This window comes from Diadema antillarum, unplaced genomic scaffold (assembly GCF_040938485.1).
Source record: "Diadema antillarum isolate AM-2024a unplaced genomic scaffold, OU_Dant_1.0 scf00000099, whole genome shotgun sequence".
Taxonomy (NCBI): Eukaryota; Metazoa; Echinodermata; class Echinoidea; order Diadematoida; family Diadematidae; genus Diadema; species Diadema antillarum.
The window spans coordinates 4644442-4669000 of record NW_027270988.1 but is presented as its reverse complement, the minus strand read 5'-3'; the positions used below and the strand labels follow the sequence as shown (position 1 = coordinate 4669000).

Here is a 24559-nt window from a genome sequence, read left to right as displayed (position 1 = left end):
GCCAATGATGGTAGATTGTTTCTCTTGAATGTTTTGTGTAGTCCCACATGCTTTAATCTCTGTTGGCAATTTGGATTTCAGCACAGTCAGTCAAAGGTGAAAGAGTCTTGATTTAGGAATGGGAGTTTCTTTCTAGTTCCATCCAGTTACGTTTTGATGAACACATGAATTCATGCAATCATATTACAATACAGGAAAACCTTGTTATAACGATGTGATTGGCACCAGCGAAATTTCCTTACTATGCTGAGTATCTTGTTATATCAGTGATAAAACAAAGAGTGCAAAGGAATGGGACCTGCAAAATTACCTCGTTGTATCAGATATCGTGCTTACTCAGAACTAATTATGATGAGATTCTGCTGTATTCATAATGGCAAGAGAAGGAAAACGGTCAGAGATTTACATTGATTTTTAATGATTCATAGATAATGGTATATTGGTGTTAATTCCTTTGATGATTGGTGCTCCTTTATGTCTTTGATCCTGGAGAAAATGAGTGGGAAGATGTTTCATTTTAGAATTGAAGAGTGAAGATAGTAGTGACTTCAAAGCTGCTCTCTGTTTTAATTTCTTTTCCATCATTTTAGCAGTTTGAAAACTAAGAACAAGAGTATTGGTTTTATGTGTAGTGGCTTAATACACGTACATTGTAGGTGTCATTGTCATTATACATTCCTTTGTCATTTGAATCATAGTAATGGCTTTGTATATGTATCAGATTTACCTGTGATGTGAACTTTGTCAATATGAGCAAATGGAGTAAAATCATCATATATTTTTTGAATATATTAAATTGCTCAGTCCATCTGTGTCCAGATACTGTCCACTATGATGCCAAGATATCTGACAGCCATTATTGACTGCTGTCTATTTATTTAGTACAAAGAAAATATGAAGTGTTTGAATAGTATATTATAGTGTTATCATAGTATATACATTGATATAAAAAGTGAAATATTGTTCCTTGTTACGGAAGGCCTATTGTATATCCCTGTGTAATTGCTATTCTTTTGTTTGAAACAAATGTTGTAATCTTTCTGCTGCATAAATGTATCTCATATTGGCATGGGTATACATGTATTTGGAGATGTGAAGTAAAATGCTGAGAGATTACTCTCAGTTTTTATCTAATTTTACAAAGCTGTAGTGTCTGTATTTGATATTATATCTACTTAAGTCAAGGAGACAAACAGAGGGTGATATTCTGATACCTGTCCAGTATTTGTGCTGGTATCACCTCATCTTGAAGGTTGGTAAAAGGAAATATATGTTTACATAGTTTGTCCTCCCACCAACATCGTAAGGCTGATCCTAATCAAGATTTTCTCTCTAATGGGTTAGATTTGTGATTGTGAACTGCAAAGATGGAATGAGAAACAAGTTTTATACCTTTTCAAGAGGAAAATTAGTCAGTACCTACTGTATAAGCTGTTATTTTCGTGAGGGTGTAATTTTCACAAATTTTGCAAATCACAGTTGGATTGTGAATTTAACACGCGAAAATGTCGCAATGCGCTAGGGTAATGTCATACTTACAATAGCCTCGTTTTCAATTCGCAAAAACAACATCTTGTGAAAATGTCTATGACCTCCTCATTCGCGAAAATTTTCTGTACGCAAAAAAAGCAGCATATACAGTACTTCAGAGACAATTATACACAGTGAATTTTTGTCACAGGAGGTGATATTTTTTGACTTTTAACTTTTGCCAATTTCATTTGACTGACAAAATTTGCGAAGTTAACACAGCAAACTATTCACCATATCAGGCCTTTGCCAAAGAGAGTAACTTTAAGAAGATACAGGGCAAATGGTGAGCACACTGCAGTGCAGAGTGGGCATGTCATTGAAGTTGGCCAAAATGTGTTAAAACCTTGTTTTTAGAACCCTAATTTAGTGTTTGGTAGGGAGTATCTGTTTTAAGAGAAAGTGGCTAAGTTATACAAATGTACACAATTTCTTCTCGTTAAATCAGGTGAACCAATGACACTGAAATAAAATCTTTGCAGTGTTGATAGAAATCATGGGCTAAAAGATGAATGACAGTTTTCAGGCAATGCCTAAATTCAGGCAATCCCTCTCATTTTAACAGGTATCCCTTTTTATTAAGTAAAAAAAAAAAAAATAACCATCATCTTTGTTTCAGGAAACTGTTTTCTATGATAATTGTTCATTATGTCACATGTATTCAACTAAAAATAGTTAATGGTTATAGTCATACTATTGTCTATACCTCAAAATCAATTCCCTTCATCAATCCATAGGATTGGATTATAAAAACTTTGCCATATTCTTGCTTTAAGATTTCTAAAATAAAATGTTGAGCAAGGGTAAAAAGAGATATCCTACTGAAAGTTTTACGAGACCTGAATATAAGAAGGAAAGAAAAAGTATGCTAAACTCCACCAAATACCAAGCCTTTCTGCTGCAAATATAGGTCTGCACATAATGATTGTTCTTGGCTGATACTCTTTGTTTGTCCATAAGTACACCTGTAGCTAAAATGCCATAAACATGACATATTTTGTGGTGTATATGCAAATGATTGTTTCCTGCATTTTATCAGTGAGAATTAATACTCCTGCTGAAAGTATTGACACTAAAAATGAGGACATGAATTCGCACTCACACCTACAGTTTTTAGGTATGTCATATTTCAGATCTTGTAAGCTTATATTTTCTTGTGTCTCTTTAGTGTAAACAAATATTACACTTACAGTTTTGAAGCTCCCAATGTCTTCAAATTTTGTCTTCTAAGGAAAACAGGCTTCCAATGGTATTTTGAAATTTTACATTCCTCTTATTCATTGAAACATAAAAGCATATGAAATTAAGATTGTTTCAAGTAAAAACATAGTTTGAGTTACTATGAAGTGCTTTCCTTGTGTGAAATCACACCATATTTGAAGTTTGCGATATTCTTCAAATATATGAAGAAATGAATATCATTTAAGAGGGCAGATGTTGCTTGTAGAGAGAAATCACATACTTTAGATTTGTTTTCTTATTTTTGTTCATCTGTCAATCAATTTGATAGTGCAATATAGGCATGTCTAGCTGCTTGTGCCATGGTGTAATTGTAGTGTGTGATGATCTAGAGTTGAATGGTTTACTTTGCCTGTCTTTCTGCATACCTCAGTTTCAATGTTAAATGAATATTAGGTTTGATTTTAGTCAGTGTCATTTCTAACATCATTGAATGGCTGCAAGCATTGTGATAGAGAGTTACAGTATTTCTTGATTGGGAGTTAGTAACAAGTCATACAACATATCACTTCTTTTTATGTCGTCTCGTTATCACGGTTGCATTATGTAATTGCAGATACTCCATGGTAGACAAGTGCGGCGACTTCCCTATGTCACTATTTTAGATATTCTGTCTGTCATATACTGTATTTAAATGTATTTATAGCTCCATACACACCTACAAAAGCCCACAGCAATGGACAGCATATGAAGCCTGTGGAAATGAAGAAATGTTCAGGGTCTTGTACTGTGACCATCTATGAGAAACTTTGACAGCTTTGTTGTGGAAAGCAATAAAATAATGGCTAGGCGGTCATTCAGTGATGCATATATGAAACAGTGTGGCTTTGGTCTCATTCTTTCAAGTCAGTAAGAGATATACAAATGTATATGTGTATATATATCTATCTATCTATCTATATATATATATATATATATATATACGTGTATATCGAGATATATTGAGATATGAGAAAGGAAGGAGAAAATGGTGCGTAGCTTTGACATTATTATTCCTCTCACTGTTCCTCCTTTTCGGAAACGTGCAAGAGTTGAAAAGTTGGTCTCGAACCCGGGTCTTTCGCATGGAACGCCAACGCCTTCAACCGCTCGGCCACGGAGATGTCATAGTGGTTCAGGCAGAATCAAGCTCGATTACCTGACGGACCAACCTTTCAACCCTGTATGCGCATGTAACTTTTTTGGGGCAGAGAGTTATGAATATATATGTAATTTTATATGTATATGTATATATATATATATATATATATATATATATATATATGCGTAATGTTTACATAAACATACATTTTTATATGTTTATATATTTTGTTTTGTTTTTCCATAATCTTTTTTTGATTCCATATTCAATTCAAATACTAGTATATATATGTATGTTGTACATGAGAAATCAAAATACATACAGTGTATATACCAAAATCAACAGATAGATAGACAGATAGATTGAGAGAGAGTAAGAGGCCGGCAAGGAAGCCAAATGTTTACAGGTAGTTGCCATGGCAACTGACAACAAGCATGTGCTCACCACGGATTAAAGGAGAAGTCAGTTGTGTGTCGCATTCCGATCAGTGTCAATACGTTGCCCGCCAATATTATGTACATACTAAACCGCATTGTCTGAATGTAAACTTGCACTTCTGTCGTGAGAATACCGTCGACCGCCGACTCAGGCGGTCCTTTACAACAATACACGAATTCATTACATACTAAAATGTTTATATATACATGTATGTCATATCATAATGGTGCCCTTGCCAACAGACCTATTGTCACCTTACATGTATAAAAAAAGTCATGTATTTGAATGCATTTTGCCAAAAAGGTTGAGAACGCCTTCACAGCAAAATCTTGATTATCAGAGGAGACATTATTTTGTTATTTAAAATGTCTTTAAATCTGAATAAACTATGAGTGATCTAGCAATGCAAATCGCAGTCAAAGTGCAGTTTGCCAACTTTATCAAAGTTAATGCATTCCTTCTTAAATTAAGAAGAGGACGCCGCTGACAAGAGAAAAGCTTTCCTTAGGATTGCCTGACATAGCAGCAACTATTGCAGGTAACGTGGATTCCAATTAAGCTTTGTAATACATCGAGAGGATTGAATAGTTTGTTATAAGAGAAAATGGTGCATAATATTTTAGTACAGATGATAGTCAAGCTTCTTGCATTTGCTGAAATGTGAACCAGTTAAACAACCAATCAGCTACAATCACTGCTATTATTCGTTGCTATGGTAACTGATTATTAGAGCTTACAGTTATAATTGCAAAAATGGGTTTCGATGAAGATAGTGCGTAGTCTCTTCTGACTGAAATATGAGTTAATTGATATAATCACTTACTGAAATGAGATGGTTGCGAGAGGAATAAGACATTTAAATGTTGAGCTCCTGAACCTTCAAAATTGAAGCACATGTAGCAAAACTCGTCGCGAAGAAAAGAGCATGGCATTTCCTATCCATTCACCGCGTCAGTCACAGTCAATGTATAGCACTTCTTGTGTGCAGAGCGTACAACAGTGTATTCTGTATACTGGGAAACAGTGGAATCGGCTTGTGATTTACCTACTATGTGCAGTTAATACAGTATAGACCATAATATGACATTCATTAACTAGTCCCGTACTGAATAGACAACGCTTATTTCACCACGACGGGTGGGGGATAGATCATGAAAAAGAACAAAAGCGTTTATAATTCTTGCTCCTCAACTGCGTCTGCTGATACTACTCGGCTAATGCTAGGGTTATCAGATAAATACAATTTTTTCTTTTACAGTGAGTTTCTAAAAGAGCCATACCTTGCTACCGAAGGACACCGATTTTTAGACCAGTGCTTGAGATATTGTTTGATTTCCTATTCGTATCACAATGAACGATTTACCAATATTTGTTCTCTAATCAACCTGACATCAAGATGGGATGAAAGCAAATAATGGAGCTGGCTATCTCCGGCTGCCTTCTAAATTTGACCTCGGGAACAATTTTTTTTTTTTTTTTTTGTGGAGTCCATTCCTTCATACACTTTGACATGTTTCTCTTTGTATACTTCTACGACACATTGATCAGTGCTGATGGTAAGATGCTCAAAACATTTAAAGGGGCACTGAAATCCAAATGCATGTTGATTTGTGTTGATTTATGATACCCTCAACATCACTTTTGCGGTGACACGAATATCTAGAAACATTCCATATATTTCTAACGATTTTTCTTCTATTTTTCATCAGATTACTTGGGAACGTCCACGAAAACTGTCAATCATTGCTAAAGTACTGAAATGCTTAACAAAAGACATTGGGCCGGATGCATTTAAACGCTAGCAATTGCTTGTGCTAGCCTTTTACTCGAATCCGTATGCATAAAAACAAGCAATTGCTTGTGAGCAGAAGCTTTTGCTAGCAAGCACAAGCAATTGCTTAGAGACCAATCATTTGCTTAAAAATGTATGCATGAAACATACCTTTTACTAGTTCTTGCTAGCAATTGCTTACGCTTTTCCAAGCTCTGTAAAATGAGCTTAGACTTTTGCTTATCTGGAACGTCCCCTTTTAAGTATGATTTTCATATTCATGAAAGAAAGACCACACTTGTGAAGGAGTGGTATAAATATACAAGAAATTACTCATGAGTAGAGTAAGAAATTTTTCATTTCAACAACGGGAATGTCCAGTGGTTAGCATGCAAAATGTGATGAAAAACATGTAGGACGTCTGACTTCGGTGGAGAGCAAGGAGACCTATCTCCACGTGCGATCTGGCAGATCCGGGCAATTGCAAGCAGTGATGGGAATCAGCCAGTAATGCGTGTGTGTGTGTGTGTAGTTGTGTGTGCGACTGTGTGTGCTTTTATGAGTGTCACTTCATAGCTCTTCTGCTATGTCAGGAAATGTTTCCGCACACACATGCCCTTTCAAATACCTGCTGCCACACTTGCCTTTGTTCTTGTGTTCGCACAGGCGTGACGTCCCTTTTGTTGAAAACGCAAGCAATTGCTTGTGCGGGACAAGCAAAAGGTATAAGCACCAGCAAAAGGTTATGCATATGGATTTAAGCAATTGCTTGAGCTAGACCTTTTGCTAGACAAGCTTGTGCTTTTGCTTGAAGCAATTGCTTACAAGCAATTGCTTGTTTTATGCATTCGGCCCATTGGAATGCACCTTCCCCTCGACTCAGCATAACTTGCATGTTCCCTCGCCATGTGATGTTGAGGGTATCATAAATCAACACAAATCAACATACATTTGGATTTCAGGGCCCCTCTAAAGAAATAAAGAAAACAGAAAGTAAACAGAGTAAGCAAACTTTATGTAGTTCATTCAAGACAGATGATATTATACATGATCCTGATATAATAGCAAATAATTTTAATGAATATTTTGTTGATATTGGTTTGAAAATGAATGAGAATTTTTCTGAAAATGAATATGCTTTCACTGAGTATATGAATACACCCATAAATGAAAATTTGTTTTTGAAACCTGTAACAAAAGAGGAAATCCTGGATGTATGTGCAAAAATGAAATCTGGGAAAAGTTCAGGATTTGATGATGTTGATGGTGAAGTAGTTAAAGGGGTAATTGATGCAATAATTGAACCATTAATGTATGTTTTTAATCAATCTTTTTCTAACGGTATTGTAACTGATAAGTTGAAAATAGCCAAAGTGATTCCCGTTTTTAAAAAAGGTGATTCTCAAGTTTTTAGTAATTATCGACCCATTTCAATTTTACCTTGTTCTTCTAAAATCCTAGAAAAAAAAAATGTATAATAGATTTTACAAGTTTTTATTGTCCAAAAATGTTTTATATCCGAGTCAGTATGCTTTCCGAATTTTTTTTTCAACTGAAATGGCTATCACTGAAATACAAGACCGAATAATTAATGAAATAAATGTTAATAAAAGTGTAATTGGAATATTCATGGATCTTTCAAAGGCTTTTGATTCTCTTTCCCATTTTATTTTATTAAAGAAATTAGAGTATCATGGTATTAGAGGTATTTGTCTGAAGTGGTATAAGTCTTATCTCTCTGATAGAATGCAATATACTGTTTTTGATTCTGTTTCTTCTGATTTCAAAATGATTTGCACCGGGGTCCCACAGGGGTCGATTTTAGGTCCTTTGCTTTTCTTGCTTTATATCGATGATATTGTTAATTCTTGCCCTGATTTCGATTTCATTTTGTATGCTGATGACACCACTATTCTTGCTTCACATAGTAATATAGATATTTTATCTGATATTGTAAATAAAAATGTGATTAAAATTGTGAATTGGTTTCAGTGTAATAAATTGTCATTAAATGTAGATAAAACTAATTATATGTTATTTCAAAAGAAGAAGGGAAATGTGCAATTCATAAATGACATAAAAATATATGGAAAGCCAATAACTCAATGTAAATCAGTTCAGTTTTTAGGTGTTATTCTGGATGGAAATATTGACTGGCGTGAACACATAGAAAATGTATGCAGAAAAGTTGCGCAGTTTGTAGGTGTTTTATATCGTTTGAAGTTTGAATTACCATCTTTTGTTTTATTTTCTCTTTACAATTCTTTTATATTATCTCATTTGTTGTATTGTAATGTCGTATGGGGAAACACTTTTAATTCCAGACTTGATAAATTATTTAAATTACAAAAGAAAGCAATTCGTAATGCTACAAAATCTCCACACTTAGCTCACACCTCTCAGTTATTTAAACGATTGAATACACTTAAGCTGCATGATATAAATAAACTTCAGATAACTTCTTTGATGCAACGTTTTCACACAGACACACTCTCTCCTTAAATCATGAACATGTTCACACTAAATTCATATATACACACTCATAACACACGGAGCTGCAATAAAGTTAATCAATGGAAATGTTCTAGTACGAAATTAAAACAAACTCTTCGTCATACAGGACCAGTTTTTTGGAATGCAATAAACCCAGATAATTATAATAAGCAACATAATGATTTATATTTAAGAAGCAGTATAAAAGACATCTTTTGTCTTTTTATTGAAATTACATTGATGTATTTAACAATCCTTTTTATGTTTATCTCGTTTTTTGTGTTTGTTTGATGTTCTTTTGTATATCTTTTGTATAAAACTGATTCATGATTTCTGAAAATAACTTAGATTCCAATTCTACATGATTTGTAACAACGGTGTATGCGCGCCTACAGGCCTGTGTGGCTTTTTATGTGTACACCATTTTCCATTTTACTTGTTGCCTGCTGTAATCTGTAACAATTTATGACTGTAATTCTGATGTCTTTGTGGTTTCTTTTATATGTCATTATTTTTTATGTTCATCTGTAACACGTAATGCTTCATGTTGTTTTTACTGTGATTGAAATGGAAATAAACGAATTGAATTGAATTGAATTGAAGATTCTGTATATCAAAATTAATGAAAAGGCCAGTGGAAATGATCAGCCATTCATTCACACTCTAAAAAAAGAGAGTGGGTTCTAGCTATTATATATATCGAAAATATTTGACACCAATGTCACTTTTGTTTGTTTGAAGATTAGATATAAGATGTAGCGCGAATTATTATTGTTTCTTTGTTTTGCTTTGTTTTATTTCGACCTCCAATAACACCCAGTAGGGCTTCAGTCTTTCCCTGCTTCGGATTTCTTTCCTTCACTCTTCTTCCTCTTTCTATTTGCTCTCTCCTCTCAGCTTTCTTCATGTCTCCTTCGATTAGCCGCGTTCCTTCGACTTAAACGTGTTTGTCTTTGGATGTAAGTCAACAAACCGAGAATCACGATTTGCAAATAGTCTTATTTCAGTAAATCTCTCTTGCTCGTGTTCGTGTAAAGAACACAATTATTATCGCCCAAGTCATCCGGCTTTCAATCACATATCACTTTATACGGCTTGAAGCTCTTGATCGTCAGAGAGACGATGGATGCAGCAGGTAAGCAGAGAGATTGTTACAAATAATCATCTTATTACCATTACTTTGGACAAGGACCCTGATAGAATAAGTCAATTTCTTTATATTTTGCATCCATTTTCCTAGATTCATTGTCCTGTATCACCTGTATACTCGGCTGTTCCCACGTTTGTAGTTTGCTCCAGAACATTTCAAACCGACTTAAATAGGGTAATTGCCGCCGAAGGCGATATAGCAGGGAGGTGCTTTAGATGGAGTGACAACTTTTCGTAATTCAGGCAAACACATGTTTGGTTTCAAAGCATTTCAATGGGATGCCTAACATTTCTTTCAGCTCGAAGGCATCCATGGCTCCGCTCTTTAGCTCCAAAACGAAGTTCGGAGACGACGCAAATGTTTCAAATTTCATCGAATTACAATTAAGCTGAATTTCAACACAACATTTGAATAAATTCTACAATTTATTTAGAACAGTTTAGGGGAAAAAAAATCAGCATATCGTCAATAATGTTATGTATTTCTGTGCTCCTGCAATGCGCAAAACTAAATTAAATGAAAATGAATTTCTCTTATAACAAGAAACATTTGCGCACGTTGATTTCATATCCTTTAATCTGGTATTATTATGTGGTCTTTTCAATAAAGTACTCTACTTGAGCGCGTTCCAAAGTGTTTTTAACTCTTTTTTCCAGTGCATTTTGATTCGCTACACCAATTCAAAGCGCACATACTAAGTAATTATTCATTGCTGCCAGCACATTGAAAGAGAGAGAGAGAGCGAACTCCAGCAGGAAGAGTCTTTTCTGTTGTGCAAGCGCTACTCCTGCTCATAACTTCTTGGCTATAGCCATAAGAGAGGTGTTACAGGTGGAGAAAGAAACCCTGCTCTCCCTAGATATATATCTCAGCACTGCCGAGACGTTACACATGCGCTTAACTCAACAAATGGTATACCTGACCAGTAGTCGCCACCAGCGAGGTTAACATTATCGTCAAGGGAAAAAAAAACTGTGCAAAATAAGTCTAAAGCTATTACATTTCATTGTCATTTTCTGAATTTCCTTTGTACGAGAAGATTGGCAATATGAGACAGTAATGTGAGCACACCTTGTTGATCATAAAAATGCTTTAAATAAAAAGTGCGTAAAATTACTCACACGAGGCTGCACCTGACAATTCGTTTCATGTATAGATGTTGGACATAACTTCATAGCTTGTACTCAATTACGTCATCATTTCACTCAAATATGAAATAGATTCGACAGCTGACGTCATATCTCGTGCACTCTCTCGACCAGAGGTGGGATTACCCCACTCTACGTCCAAGACGTTAGTATGGTAAGCCAGAATAAAACAAGGCTTAGGTATAACAAACCTTATAGAGACGATGATATTGACATGATAACGATAATGATAATGATAAGAATGATAATGATAATGATGATGATGATAACGATAATGATAATGATAATGATAATGAATATGATAAGAATGATAATCATAATAATGATAATAATAATGATAATGATGATAATGATAATGATAATGATAATGACCGCACTTTGATGATGATAATGATATCATGATACAACTTGTACCATTATGATATTAAGACCAAGAATGATAATAAAGAAGATAAAAAAAAAAACTCATCCGCTTTTTATATCATAAATTATCATCATTCTTTACATCAGAGTCTGATAGACTCCTTAAGATGACAAGACTTGTAACTTGTAGCACTTGTAACCTCATGTTCTTACATGCAGTACGGCAGGGATTGTAGTAACTTATACGAACAATAAAATTGAAATTTGCTGCATTGGAATTTCCGTTATGACATAAATTCCAAGCAAATTCACAAATAAGTTAGGCACTTTTAATTCGAATTCTCTACAAAAATCTGATGTAATAATGATTATGATGATGATGACAATAATAATAATAGTGATAAAGGACATTTATATTGCGCAGCTGCTATAATAATACATTATTCTCCACTGCGCATTACAAATAATCACGACATCAATCATAGAATACATTGTTCAAAAGATGTACAGCACCATGCGCACACTAAGGTCACTAACGTATCTCATTATAACATGTTCTGTTTGACATATTTTATCATCTTAATTATCTCTTGAAAGGTTGGAAGAAAATTACGAGTTGGCAGACGGAGTTTGCATTCCAAGGAACGCCCTCTATGTTCACTATACCGATTTCTGCAGGAAAACCAACACCATACCGATCAACGCAGCAAGTTTTGGCAAGGTTCATCACACGCCTATTTAGAGACCCATAACCTTTGATCTTGTGACGATTTTCCTCCTACCTATAAATTGATAATATCTGTTAAGTTATAGTCAATGCTCTTCATGGCATGAAAAAAGACAATGGGAAAGAACGTGGGAAAAGTCAAATATAAACTGCACAGACCAAGCAACATCGCTATTAATCTAAAGCAAGACTGTAAAGCTGTTTGAGCTATGAAGTTTATCTTAGAGTTGGCAGTACACACCCCGAACAGGTACAGCAAACTGTATCTTATGTTTATGAACATGTTTACAGGGCTGCAAGCATTCACACATGAAAGTTGTGTTTTAGGGAGGTTTCACAAAGCAAACATTGAGATGTTTGAATGTTAAACGCATTTCAATGTGGAAAAGTAATTTCCAAATCAAGGATGTGTTGTATTTTATAATTAGGACCAATGAGCTAGGTTTGCAGGGGGCTTCCTGCAGACTCAATGAGATTTGTCAGCTCTGAGATTCGTTTATAGCTGCCATCTACAATCTACTGCCTCTTTGCGGCTATTTTCTTTGAATCAATTACCGTTTTCAAAAGCAACTGGGTAGTATCCTATCTAGGCATTGACGATAATTATAATGATCTCTGGGTAAAATCTCGTTGAACCAATAACAACGGAAATATTTCACCACTGATTATAGGCCTACTCTGTTAAGATTACACACATAAATTTTCCCTCCTGACTCTGCGTTGACAAATTCAAAAGGTGAATGATCCTCATGATGCATCTTCTTGTTTCTCGGACATTTCGTTGCATTCTTTGACATCATATTTCCTATATTATATTCCTTTGCTTCTTTTATCCTTCTGATAACTGTCTCATCCACATCCCATGCAGATTATCCGACAACAATTTCCGCAGGTTACCACTCGGCGCCTCGGCACTCGTGGTCAATCCAAGTAAGCATGCAGGAATGAAACACAAATTCCATGACTTCCTCAAAATTTGTCGAATATATTCTCCTGTACGGATCCACTCGACAATACACATCGTATACAGTATCGGTAAAACATAACCAAAACCAAAACAAACCTAACGACAATAACAACAAAACAAAACCCCATGGCTTGTGAGTTGTGAGCTTTCAATTGGGTTGCCAGGGCTTGAACGTTAGACAGAAACGTAGCAGACGGCGGAGTTCATCACACAGTACACAAAATAGAAACTGTTATAACAAAGCACGGCAAACTTCCGATATCAAAGTCGATTCCTTCTACATTTATATTCACTGTCTTAACTGATTGATATTCTTTCCTTTTAAATAATTGTTCAGTGAATATCGCTGTTTAATTCATCATAGCCTTTCATGATTTTTACTATACCCGCTTGATCTGTCTTCTATTAGGTACCATTACTACGGCATAGCGGTGAGGGTGTCGTCTGTTTATTACGACGCTACGTTTTCAAGAAAGGCTCAGACCAGGTATGATTGGCACTAGAAGAAAACTTTCTGTCAAGGAACGTATACTAAGTGGCATGACTAGTAAATCCGCTAATCTTATTTACATATCATACACTTTTATTTCACGTAGTTACGAGAAGTGGTTTTATGGATGTAGCTTTTAAAACTATTGAAAAACGGATCCACAATCACACGAATCTATGTATACAGCTCAGAATCAAAGTTGGGAAATTAACGTGAAAGTATTTTGTCGGCAATCGTAGACATGGTGGAGAAGAGAGAGAGAGAGAGAGGGAGAGAGAGAAAGAGAGAGAGAGACGGGGGGGGGGGGGGGGGGGGGAGAGAGAGAGAAGGGGACACTTCAGGCTGGTAATCAATTTGATTTCTTCAGGATCGTGACATTTCTGATGTCTACAAATCACAAAAGATAAGGTGAGGAACTAAGTGTGTGTGTAGACAATAATATTATCGTAGATTAACACTAAATCTAATTAACGGTATATCTATTTCTCGCAGTACTTGAAGACAGTCGTTCGAGCATGGGCAATACAAACTTTAATCGAACATGGCAACTATACTCTGATGTCGTTTACACGACATTAATTAACATTAGGGCGAGACTACAATACATCATTGTCGTTTTTCCCCAGCACAAATTCAAGTCTGTTTTATCATTCCAGACAGAAGTTATATTTCTATATCAGCACGGAAATTTAAGCCCAAATAAAGGAAATAACAATAGCATAAAACCACCGATCGTGCTACGGGCAGTCTTTCTCATACTTGAAGGAGCGAGAAAAGCTAACATGTTTCACCCGTCTCTCGTGGTGAAGTTTGTTGAGTTGATGGACTCTTCAAAGTGACAGTAATTGCCCTCAACACGAAGACACCTCAGCGTCAGGGAAACGAGAACAATGCAACCAACCAAATATTGTCATTCCGAAGTCAAACACTCCAAGGGGGGGGGGGGGGGGGGGAGGTATAGATTGATTTGATTCTCCAGTAGCAACGCACGTGTGCAAAGCAACATTCCAGTTGTTATAGGAGTATAGGCTGGCTGTCCTCCTAGTGGTTCTATATATGACTCATCGACGGAATGTGATAACATTTAAGTGATGAACAGACCTGAAGGGGATGTTTACTTCAATTTTAGATAGTGAAATATCAAATTGTCACAACACGCCTCATCGACAAACAGACGATGTTCTAATAAAGTAATAAAACTGCGGTTTTTTTTGTTGCTGGCGAGAAGTGGTGCGGACAAAATACACCACAGAGAAAAGATGTACACCTTGTTCTCAATTAAAGTTGTCCCAGCATAAAGTACCAGCAAAACGCTGACACTTATATTGGGATTTTGCTGTATTGCTGTAGTATATACACATTTTCATACACGGCCAGCCCGGAGTCATTCTTTGTGTGCCCCGTCTCCACCACTTTTCATCTCATTCTGTTCATTGTTACTTATTTCAATTATATATATATATATATATATATATATATATATATATATATATATATATATATAAGTAACAAAGCTGCAACAAAGTTCATGCTGTATTCACCAACGGTTTATTTCTTCACACAAATTTTCGGGCGTCTCGCCGCCCTTTCTCAAGTGTTGATAAGGGCGGCGAGACGCTCGAAAATTTGTGTGAAGAAATAAACCGTTGGTTAATACAGCATGAACTTTGTTGCAGCTTTGTTACTTATCTTTTTATCTTGCCAACACGTGGACTACCTTATCAACATATATATATATATATATATATATATATATATATGTATAGTTAATCTTGGAATTATGTATATATATATATATATATATATATATATATATATAATATGACGAAGTAGGGTGGTAATGCATTTCAGTCCAACAGTGCTATTCATTCAAACCAAATTTTCGACGAATACATTCGTCTTCCTCTTTCGACAAATGAAATGCAAAAAAAAAAAAAAAAGAATTATCACCCTACTTCGTCATCTTTTCTGTACTGGTACCAACATGCGGACTACAAATATCATTATATATATATTTGTTTTTTCTTTTACGTGTAAACATCGATAATTGAAAGCAAGAACATCGTCGTTTAAAGAAAGTAATGTGCTTATGGGCGAATCGGAAAGCTTCAAAGTGTGAAACACGTATAGAAGAAGGTCACGGTGCACTGAGGTGACGTCCTACTTTAAGTGTTCTCAACTCGCTTCCATTTTACGCTGTCTCTGGAGGTTGACTTCATGATAGCTGTAAATATGAAGAAGTGAAGTGATGCAATCCATTTACGGTGGTGTTGGGAATTACAATTTTATGGATTCATTGTTTTTTTCTTCAAGCGATGTTAAAGAGAGCACCAAAAAGGACCCACCCAAACAGACCGTGTCCTATTCACCTCGTACCAAGCTCGGCTCGCTTCTGCCTAAATTTCCGGATGTCAGTACGATTAACCTACCCTCTGAAATCAACAAGGAATCGGTATGTACCGTCCCCATGATGTATATTCGAATTCAACTTGTCGGATTTCCCTTTTTTTCCCACATGTGTTCTGTTCGACACGTACTCAGTTCTTTTATGAAAACACATACTAGATCTGTAAGTTATAAGATCAAATAGTAAGGGATACATTTTTATTTCCTGATTACACACACGTTTTTTTTAAATAGTTTGCTTTCTTGATTTCTTATACGGAGCAGCATAATTCTTTGTATATTCAGTTTTTATGACTTATTTCTGGAATTGCTTTCCAATACCAAAACAGGTTTCTACGTTCCTGGTCATGTATCGCACGCATTGTCAGCGGATAGTTGACACGGTTATCCGGGCAAGCTTCGACGAGGTACAACACTACTTGCTACACTTCTGGCAGGGTATGCCAACACACATACTACCCATCCTAGAATCCGACAGTGTTGCTCGGATAGTTGGTATTTGTGACATCATTCTTTACAAGGTGAGAATGCGCGCGCATACAAGTCAGAGAGATGCTGATGTTAAGCTTTCAACGTACAGGCTGTATTAGTATCTATAAACTCTAAGGATGTGGACAAAGTTATGACTTACCGATAAAAGCCAGGGATGAAGCGATAACGATGAGGCTCGTGAGCTGCAGACTGTCAGCAAAATGCCTGATGAAAACCTGGAAGACCGTTCCCAACCTATAGTAATATCCCTCTTGCCTCGTCCGTGAGAGAATGCTCACCCGAGTCCATTTAGTTCATTGCACCAAACTCATTAGACATGGTAAAAGCGGGTGGTGGACTGTTGTGACGTTTGTGAGTTACACCTCCAAGACCACTGAGCAAAGAGCAGTTGTACACATGACAAGTCTTAGTTTTGGCAATGGTAAGGACAAAGTTAATCTCAAGTGTTCCTTGCAATCCGCTGTTGTGGCAAGGTGGAACGAGGCGCAAGAATGATTCCACTGCAAAAGTATCGTTAAAAAAAATCCAGACTTCTGCGCGTTACGGAGGGTCACAGTAAAACACACAAAATGGTGACACAGTCACACTAACTCACGCTCAGTGTCCGAGAGCGTCCAGCTTAAACCATGAAACACAGATGCAATATAACTGGAGGACCTGCTGATAAATGATATAACATAAAGATGAATTGGCAAATGCACGAAAGAGGGAGGTAACGTTGTAGTTTTGGATGCCCGACCCTTGGGTGGAAGCCTCCTGGATACTGGGTGGACTCTGCATGGGCCGAAACACCTCCCTCGTTGAAACCAGTGACTACGACGTGTTATTTTCCCTCAACGTAAACTGGAATTTGATATGCTATTCTCTTCTGGCGCGACAATCACGAGAGAACAAAAAGGTGAACATTGACGGAAACGTGGTGATGATTGGTCAAATGGCCAACTTGCCAGATACCAAGTCAAGTTCTGTGAGATCCAAGGTATTTGTGGGAAGAGATTGGAATGTCCACCTGTCTAATGCTACCATCATGAATGGTATAGCATGCAGGGCATGTGTTCTCTGTAAGGCTGACCCATCTAATGCTTGTAAACAGGAAAGAATACTAGCGTATATTCGAATTTCTGAATATTTTCACGTATATACGAATGAGTAACAAGTTATCCCATCCACCTGTCCATTTTCGGTGCATTTCGATACTCGCATATCACTTTGCATGTAGGCTTATTGAGCGATGCTCTGTCGGGCAGCCCTCGAGTTTCTCATTCACCTCATATCTCGTTTGTCATATCACAATTGATTCCAACATTTAAAACCAATAATACACACATTAGGACCCCATGCCTCGGGGACCTTGTTTGGCGGCGTTTCGATGTCCTCTTGATTAGAAACAAAATTATACATTTCATCATTAAAAGAACTGATCAAAACTAAAGATGTTAGGCCTATATCCACAGCAAATTTTTCTTTTTCTGGTGCTGTTCTTTTCGCAAACATGAATACCTATAGGAAGCATCAATGCACATGTCATCTTATGTGTTTTAACACTCACACTATGTCGAGAATATTCCACATCCCTTGTCTGTGCTTTCCGACAATGTGCTCATTCATTACTGTCAGTCAGTCTGTCATCTGTTTGTCTGTCAGTCTACCTGTCCATCTATCTACGATGGATTTTTTTTTTCACATCAAACCATTGGGGAATAACATGACGGACTTTATACTTTTTCTCTTTACCAGACGGTTTCATCGGTTTTAGTGCCATCTGCACTGCAGCCACTGCCTGAAAGTTTGAGTCACGTGATCCGATGGTTTGCCGGTGAACTGCATTCTTGGCTGGAGAGGGCGCTAGACAAGTTACCCCAAGGACTCAAGATCGTGAAATTTACAGGTCAAACATTTAATAATGATTTTGCATTTATTCATTTCCCCCAAGCAATTAACTTCATGGCACTAAAGATTGCAATAAATAATCACAAAACTCTTTACCAAGTGAAGGAATTTTGTCTACTGTATTTAGCTTATCTAAAGGCATGATATGATTTTGTTAAGGCTAAGGGTATCATTGTTTCCGCGCAGATTAAAAGAATAAAGAAACCATTTGCAATCAGTGAATGTCTCTTTATGACTAATTGTGAAATCAATAGATAATAATTCTTCTACATTTCAGAAGCGGAGAGGTTCTCATCACTCATGGGAAAACAAATGTCTCTCAACCATTTGGCTCAGGTGGGTTTTGTTCCAACATGCCCCTTTAGCAATGAGTCGTCAGCGTAATTTTGTGTCTGTTCACCACTCACCCAGAGATCCCCCCCCCCCCCTAACTCAGGTGGTCATCCGTATCGCATTCCCGATTTCCGGGAAAGGGGTATATTTTCGGGGCTCAGCTCGGGGAAAAATCCCCGAAAATTCCTTAAAATAGGTTTAAAAAAAATCATTCCCCCCCCCCCCCGAAATATTTCTCATAGGGGTAGTTTACAAATCTTTCCCAACATCTCTCAGACATGTCGGTCTGTAAAAATCCCAGCCTGGACCCCGAATGAAAGAAAAGTGCTGCAGGACATCTTCTCTGGTACATTCAGCATGAGAACGTCCCTATGTATTCCTGTCTATGCAGCTGCTGAAATTGTGGACACTCTTTACCTCAGCACTCTTCCTTCATTTAGGGGGTGATTTTGTTAATTCCTATCCAAAAGCATGTGATGGGGGGCAATTCTGCTGGCCTCCCTTCCAAAACCCTAAAATAGAGGGGTAATTTTTGATGGCTTCCCTTCCAAAAGCCTGCTATAGGGGGTCAAAATCCTACCCATCTCCCTCCGTAAATGGGGTATTTCTAGGAATCTAAGCTTATGTGTATGGTCGACCGCCTGAGTGGGGAGGGGGACGGGCCAGAGATCCTATGCAAGCAACAATTTCTTCCATATACTTTGTTTACGTCTGAATTTCTGCGGATATCGAATCGACATAGCTTCAAGAGACTTCAAGCTAGGTCTGTGGATAATCACAACATGTCTTTATCTTTACAAGAGACTTCAAGCTAGGTCAGTATGGATAATCACATGTCTTTATCTTTACATAATGCATTTACATACTTGTATCCTTAACGTGTCCATAATAATGTATGAATTAACGGAGCCTACTATTGTGTTGTTACCTATTTAGTGCGGCTGCAACACATTCTTTTAAATTTGATTCAGTGAAGTTTATCTGTTAGTTTGTTTGTTGTTAAGATTTATCTGTTTCGTTTCGTATTAACCTGCATGTTTAAAATTTATTGTGCAAAAAGCACCCGATTGCTGTTTTACATATCACGCAGTATATGAACCAACTTCTAATATTCCCTCAGGCAGCGAGATCTGTGACCCAGGCGAGTGACGTCATCCTTCAGATGGCCGATGATTGGACGTTCCTCGACCTCGACGGCATCTGCAGACAGACAGTCGCCATGACGACAAGCCGAGATCCAGCCAAACGATACAACGCTATCATGAATTGTATGCAATCAACAATCTTAATATGTGTAACAATTGTGCATTAATCCCATACTCCTTCCCTCCATCTCTTTCCTTTCTGTCCTCTCACATTACGGATTCTTGGGAAAGATAAGACTAGTAATAAAAATTATAGAATATGGAATCCTCATATCTCGGTTAAAATCTTAAAGAACATTAATGCCAGTAACTTCAAATGCTCCATCGAAAGAGTGGCATTGTAACTCATGCTCATCTCAGTACTATGATTTTCTTTGTAGTGTGTGACGACTTTGAGAAAGTGCTTGATGATGACGTCACTCTGGAGAAGCTCATTGGTTGGCTGGACAGACTTCTAGACACCTATGTCACAAAGGTCACTCATAATCCATTCCTCTCTTATTTCGTGTATTGAGCAGTATTTTGATGGGATCAAACCACCCTGTAAGACGTGGCGTAACAGGCGATATGTGTCTTTCATTAGACTTTCAATATCTGATTTTGGTCTTGGCACGGCACATTATAGATGATAATTACATGAATTTGCTGTTGCAAGTAGGCCTACAATGTGTATAAAACGTTTGGTGTACATCGTATCCATGAATTTAGTGCAAAATATCGACAGGTTAGTATGAAATTTACTGCACAACCTCTGAATAAAGGCCAGCCTCACGTGATGGTGAGGTCGATTGCTATCTATATCCTCATTCTGTTCTTTTTTGAATACATAATGCAACAGAGTACAAAAATTAAGAGTGTTGTTGGATTTGAATGAGTAATGTAATTATTGTATGTCCCTGTTTTGTCTTGGGAGAAAAATGATATGTAATGCTCGATAATAATGAGCAGAATTAAGAGTGAAATACATCAACATGATAAGAGACGACAATCCGGTGCGATATCTCTTGCAGAACTACATAAGCAAGTGACATAGTCACATGTTTAAATTGACTTTTTTGGATGTCCACTGAATAACCATGTTACCAAAAGTCCAACCCGATGATTCGACTCAATATTGTAATAATGTTCTATTTCACATTGATTAACCTTCCACATTGTGTGTGGATAATTTTCATATCTTAATTGCGCGTAAGAATTTCGCGGAATAACGCACTGTCCGTACAGTCACCTCATTCAGCAACATTGTCTTATCACATTGTCCTTATCATTTTGACATTTCATAACACAGCCCGGTAGCAACCTGTCTGACAATGCCGCAAACCTGACCCGGAAGTTCTTGCTGACCTGGTCAATCATGAGCACAAAGGTCATGCGTGATCTTACATTGAATAGCGCCCCCAGCTTCGGTGAGTGTCTTTTGACAATGATGATATCCCTTGTAAATGATCGGTGTTGATATGAGAAATCGTTACGCATTTCCGTGCTGGGAGTGAATTTTGGTATATAACAACGAAAAATGACAATGATTATGAAGAATTGGTGTTAGCGATGTTGTAAAGCGACGTTCCTTAAAACTCACGCATATATGTGCATGCACTAGCTGGGCGGGTGCATGCATGTTTGTGTGTGAAAATGTGTAGGTATTTTGATTTTTTTTAAACGTCGACACATTCTGATCGATCCGTAGGTTCCTTCCATGTGCTTCATTTGGTTCTTGAGGAGTACCTGCTCTACAAGTCTGACCTCATCCTTGCTGAATGGAGGGTCAACATGTCTCTTCGTCATCTCCAGGGGGCGCCTGTCGAGGGTAGGCGTCAAGACAATCATGAACTGTTCTAGTTTATATCTCTATGACGGAAGTAGATTGCTCCTCCTTCGATTTCTGCAGGCAATATCGATAGTTATCACATTAAAAGGATGGTATAGTTTTGGTTGAGATAGGGATTCAGGTTTTAACTTTGTGCGAGATAATCAGAGACCACTTATATGAAATAATAAAGAGCACACAACTTTCAGAGGAATCAAATATTGATGAAAACAAAGCAAAACGAACTGACTCTAATGAAAGGTGGGACCCACCTTCTGTTAAGACCACTTTGTTTTGCTTTGTTTTTGGATGTCAGCCACATCACAAACCGATTTTCATCAAATAAACTTTTTAATTCCGCTTAGAATATTGTACGGTATTTGATATTTCATATAAGTGGTTTCTAATTATCACAAAACCCCTCTCAAACTCTCATTTTTTTTTATCTAGATTTAAAAAGGAAGTGTCAATTCCTGTACTATATTCTTCTCTCTCGCCCTTTCTCTTTTCCGCTGTAATGATTACGTCACTATACTATAATTCGTCAGTTCTAAAGTCTTTTTCAAGTCTATATTACTGTAGTGAATCATGTTTATCCTCTTTAGCCTGTTCATTCGAGTCTTTAACGGATCATAAATGTTTGTTTGCATCAATGGAACATTCCTATTTGACGCGGCAGCACCATCATTATTGCGTTTATTTCATCTACTTTGAAGGTGAATTGGAAGACTTGTGGGTTGGTCCGCGGAGAGGTGCTCATGCGCCCCACGAAGTGCTTCCGTTATCGCCTCGTGGCGTAGCCAATCATGCATCTCTGTCGTCAACCAATGAGAACGCAGCACGCGCAGCGGGATTCAGCTATTGGTCCAGAGTTCAGACCAGCGACGGCAGCAGTACGGATGTAAACCGAACACACTACGCTGTGTATCAGCAACAGCAGCACGACTTTCAATATGGGCCATACGAGCATGCGCACCGTGAAAGGCAACTTTCATCGAATGCTCGGAAGGTTTGTTCTTCATCGGATGTTGTGCACGTGGTTGGGTATACAGTAATGTAAAAAGTACATGTAATTTATGAAAAGGGCCTCCGTGCCGCGTAATGACCCAAACGCGTCCTCACATGCGTGAGCTAATTATATTCCGTATTGGCTATCACTGATATACAGAGTGCATCAGGGGAAAGACAGCGTTTCATCTAAAAAGTTCGCTAAGACCGTGTCTTGGAAAGAATGATGGATGTGAAGTTGACGTTCCTTCACGAGCTCCGAAAGATTGATTTTCGTTTTTATAAATACGTTCGGGAGCTCTTACCCATCTATAAAATGCTTATAATGATGCCCACGTAAGTCCTATAATGACAGAAAACTCTAGAAGAAATAAGCTTATACGAATGAGTGTATCTGCGCTATTAATTATGATTCAGTGTGCATGTCCTAGTGTTGATATTTAAAGGGCTTTGATTATATTCATTACACACTTGTTCACTTTTCATCTGTTGAAAACAGGGTTTCGAGCATCACCATGTGGGAATCATGTCCGCTGGTTCCATCATCCATCCGTACGGCCCCAACCAGCATCAACACCACGGCAGCCCGGCTCCACAGCATGCCTTCGCCACCACACAGCTCACACACTACTAATTTACTAATAGCGAACTTCCAGTCTCCGACGGGAACGCTAAGACGACGCTAGTTAGGCCAAAAAATGATGTTCTGCACATGCGCTAGACAGCTGTTTTCATTGTCCAACCCGGGAGACTGCGTCGTCTAATAGCGTTCGCGTCGCAGATATACAGCTCACTAATATCACAGAGTGTTTATACTACACCACATCAACCAGTATCGCTCACAATCATATGGAAATTAATGAGGGAAAACCATAGCCTAGTGCCGCCCATCCGTTTTCTCATTGATAAGTGTCGTCTTTCTTTTTCTTTTCTATTGATGATTTGCAAACTGTAATCCCTCCTCTTCAATCATCATAAATTCAATGGAATAATTTAATGCAAAGAGATATCATATCTTCCTGCTGAATTCAGTTTAGTAAAGCTTTGTATGCAGGTCAATGGGAGGTTTGTGACAAAATGTCGTTACCTTTTCTAACCTTTCTAATTTGCGTCATTGTGACATGCACTATTTGCACACATGTGAATTGTCAAAACAAAACATGTACTATTATCACACCTTCATGTTTCACTTTAATGAAAATTTCCACTATTTACATTGCTTTACTCTATACTATTTTTTTAAAGTCAATTTTGTGACATAATGTTTCACTTTAGCCTACATGCCCATGTAGCTTTGAATGTGGCACTCTTATCAAACTTCATAGTTCTGATAGTCTTTAAACTATATTCAGATGCTTACCTAACTCTTGAGCTTGAGATAAAAAATGAAAACACTGCATAAGCCAGCTGTTGTAGATAGCTTCACAGTAAACTATATCTCAATTCCGGAAGACGTAATGACTTTGAGACCTCTATCTACTCCGATGACCACAACGGTATCATCCCTGTCACGTTATTCAATCCCTTTTTAAGACAATAGCTTCCACTGCCACAATTGAAAACAAAACAAAACAAAACAAAAAACAAAGTAAGGTCATCCCTCTCCTTATCTTATGAGAAGGAAATATGAGTGGTCTGAAAGCGGAAGAGAAGCAATCATTAATTTATCATTCAGAGATAAATTACACCATGCTAGATGGGTGTTTCAAGAGGGAAAGCTTGTGGTATCTGCAGCATTAAGTGTCATGCTCCTTAATGAATCGTATTATGTTAACCATTTGACGAACACGGATTACACTTACTTGAGGTTGGTTTCTATTGATAAATTTAGGGATGTGTGAGTTGTATCATGCTGTGCCTTTCATGTCCCATTATGATCCATTGTTTTCACAGAAGTCACATGAAATAAGCAGCAAAACTCTCTGATTGCATGATTTAGTTACTTAGGTTTTATTCAATAATTTATTCATCAAACAATCTGGACTCACATGCTACACACAAAAATCTCGAAATCTAGAAGGAAAATAAGAGATGACATGGCTATTGCATCTGTTCAGATATGAATAAACTGTGAATCTAAT

General features: G+C 37.3%; 1 protein-coding gene across 1 annotated transcript; it reads left to right on the top strand.

Annotated features, from left to right (window-relative positions):
- Positions 1–9674: 9674 nt before the first annotated feature.
- Positions 9675–23112, top strand: LOC139718804 (transcription factor RFX4-like). The gene is made up of 15 exons (XM_071630269.1): positions 9675–9687; positions 10923–11004; positions 11811–11934; positions 12809–12870; positions 13317–13394; positions 15711–15849; positions 16133–16324; positions 18033–18183; positions 18463–18521; positions 19639–19786; positions 20044–20138; positions 20952–21069; positions 21351–21470; positions 22187–22479; positions 22978–23112. Exons 1-15 carry the CDS (start codon positions 9675–9677, stop codon positions 23110–23112), a joined length of 1809 nt encoding a protein of 602 aa, XP_071486370.1.
- The last annotated feature ends 1447 nt before the right edge of the window (positions 23113–24559 follow it).

Excerpts from the sequence above, each read along its gene's own strand:
- LOC139718804 (XM_071630269.1), top strand. Across the intron at positions 13,395-15,710 it reads TCAAGAAAGGCTCAGACCAG|CGATGTTAAAGAGAGCACCA; the intron begins GTATGATTGGCA and ends TTTTTCTTCAAG. Across the intron at positions 18,184-18,462 it reads CAAGATCGTGAAATTTACAG|AAGCGGAGAGGTTCTCATCA; the intron begins GTCAAACATTTA and ends TCTACATTTCAG.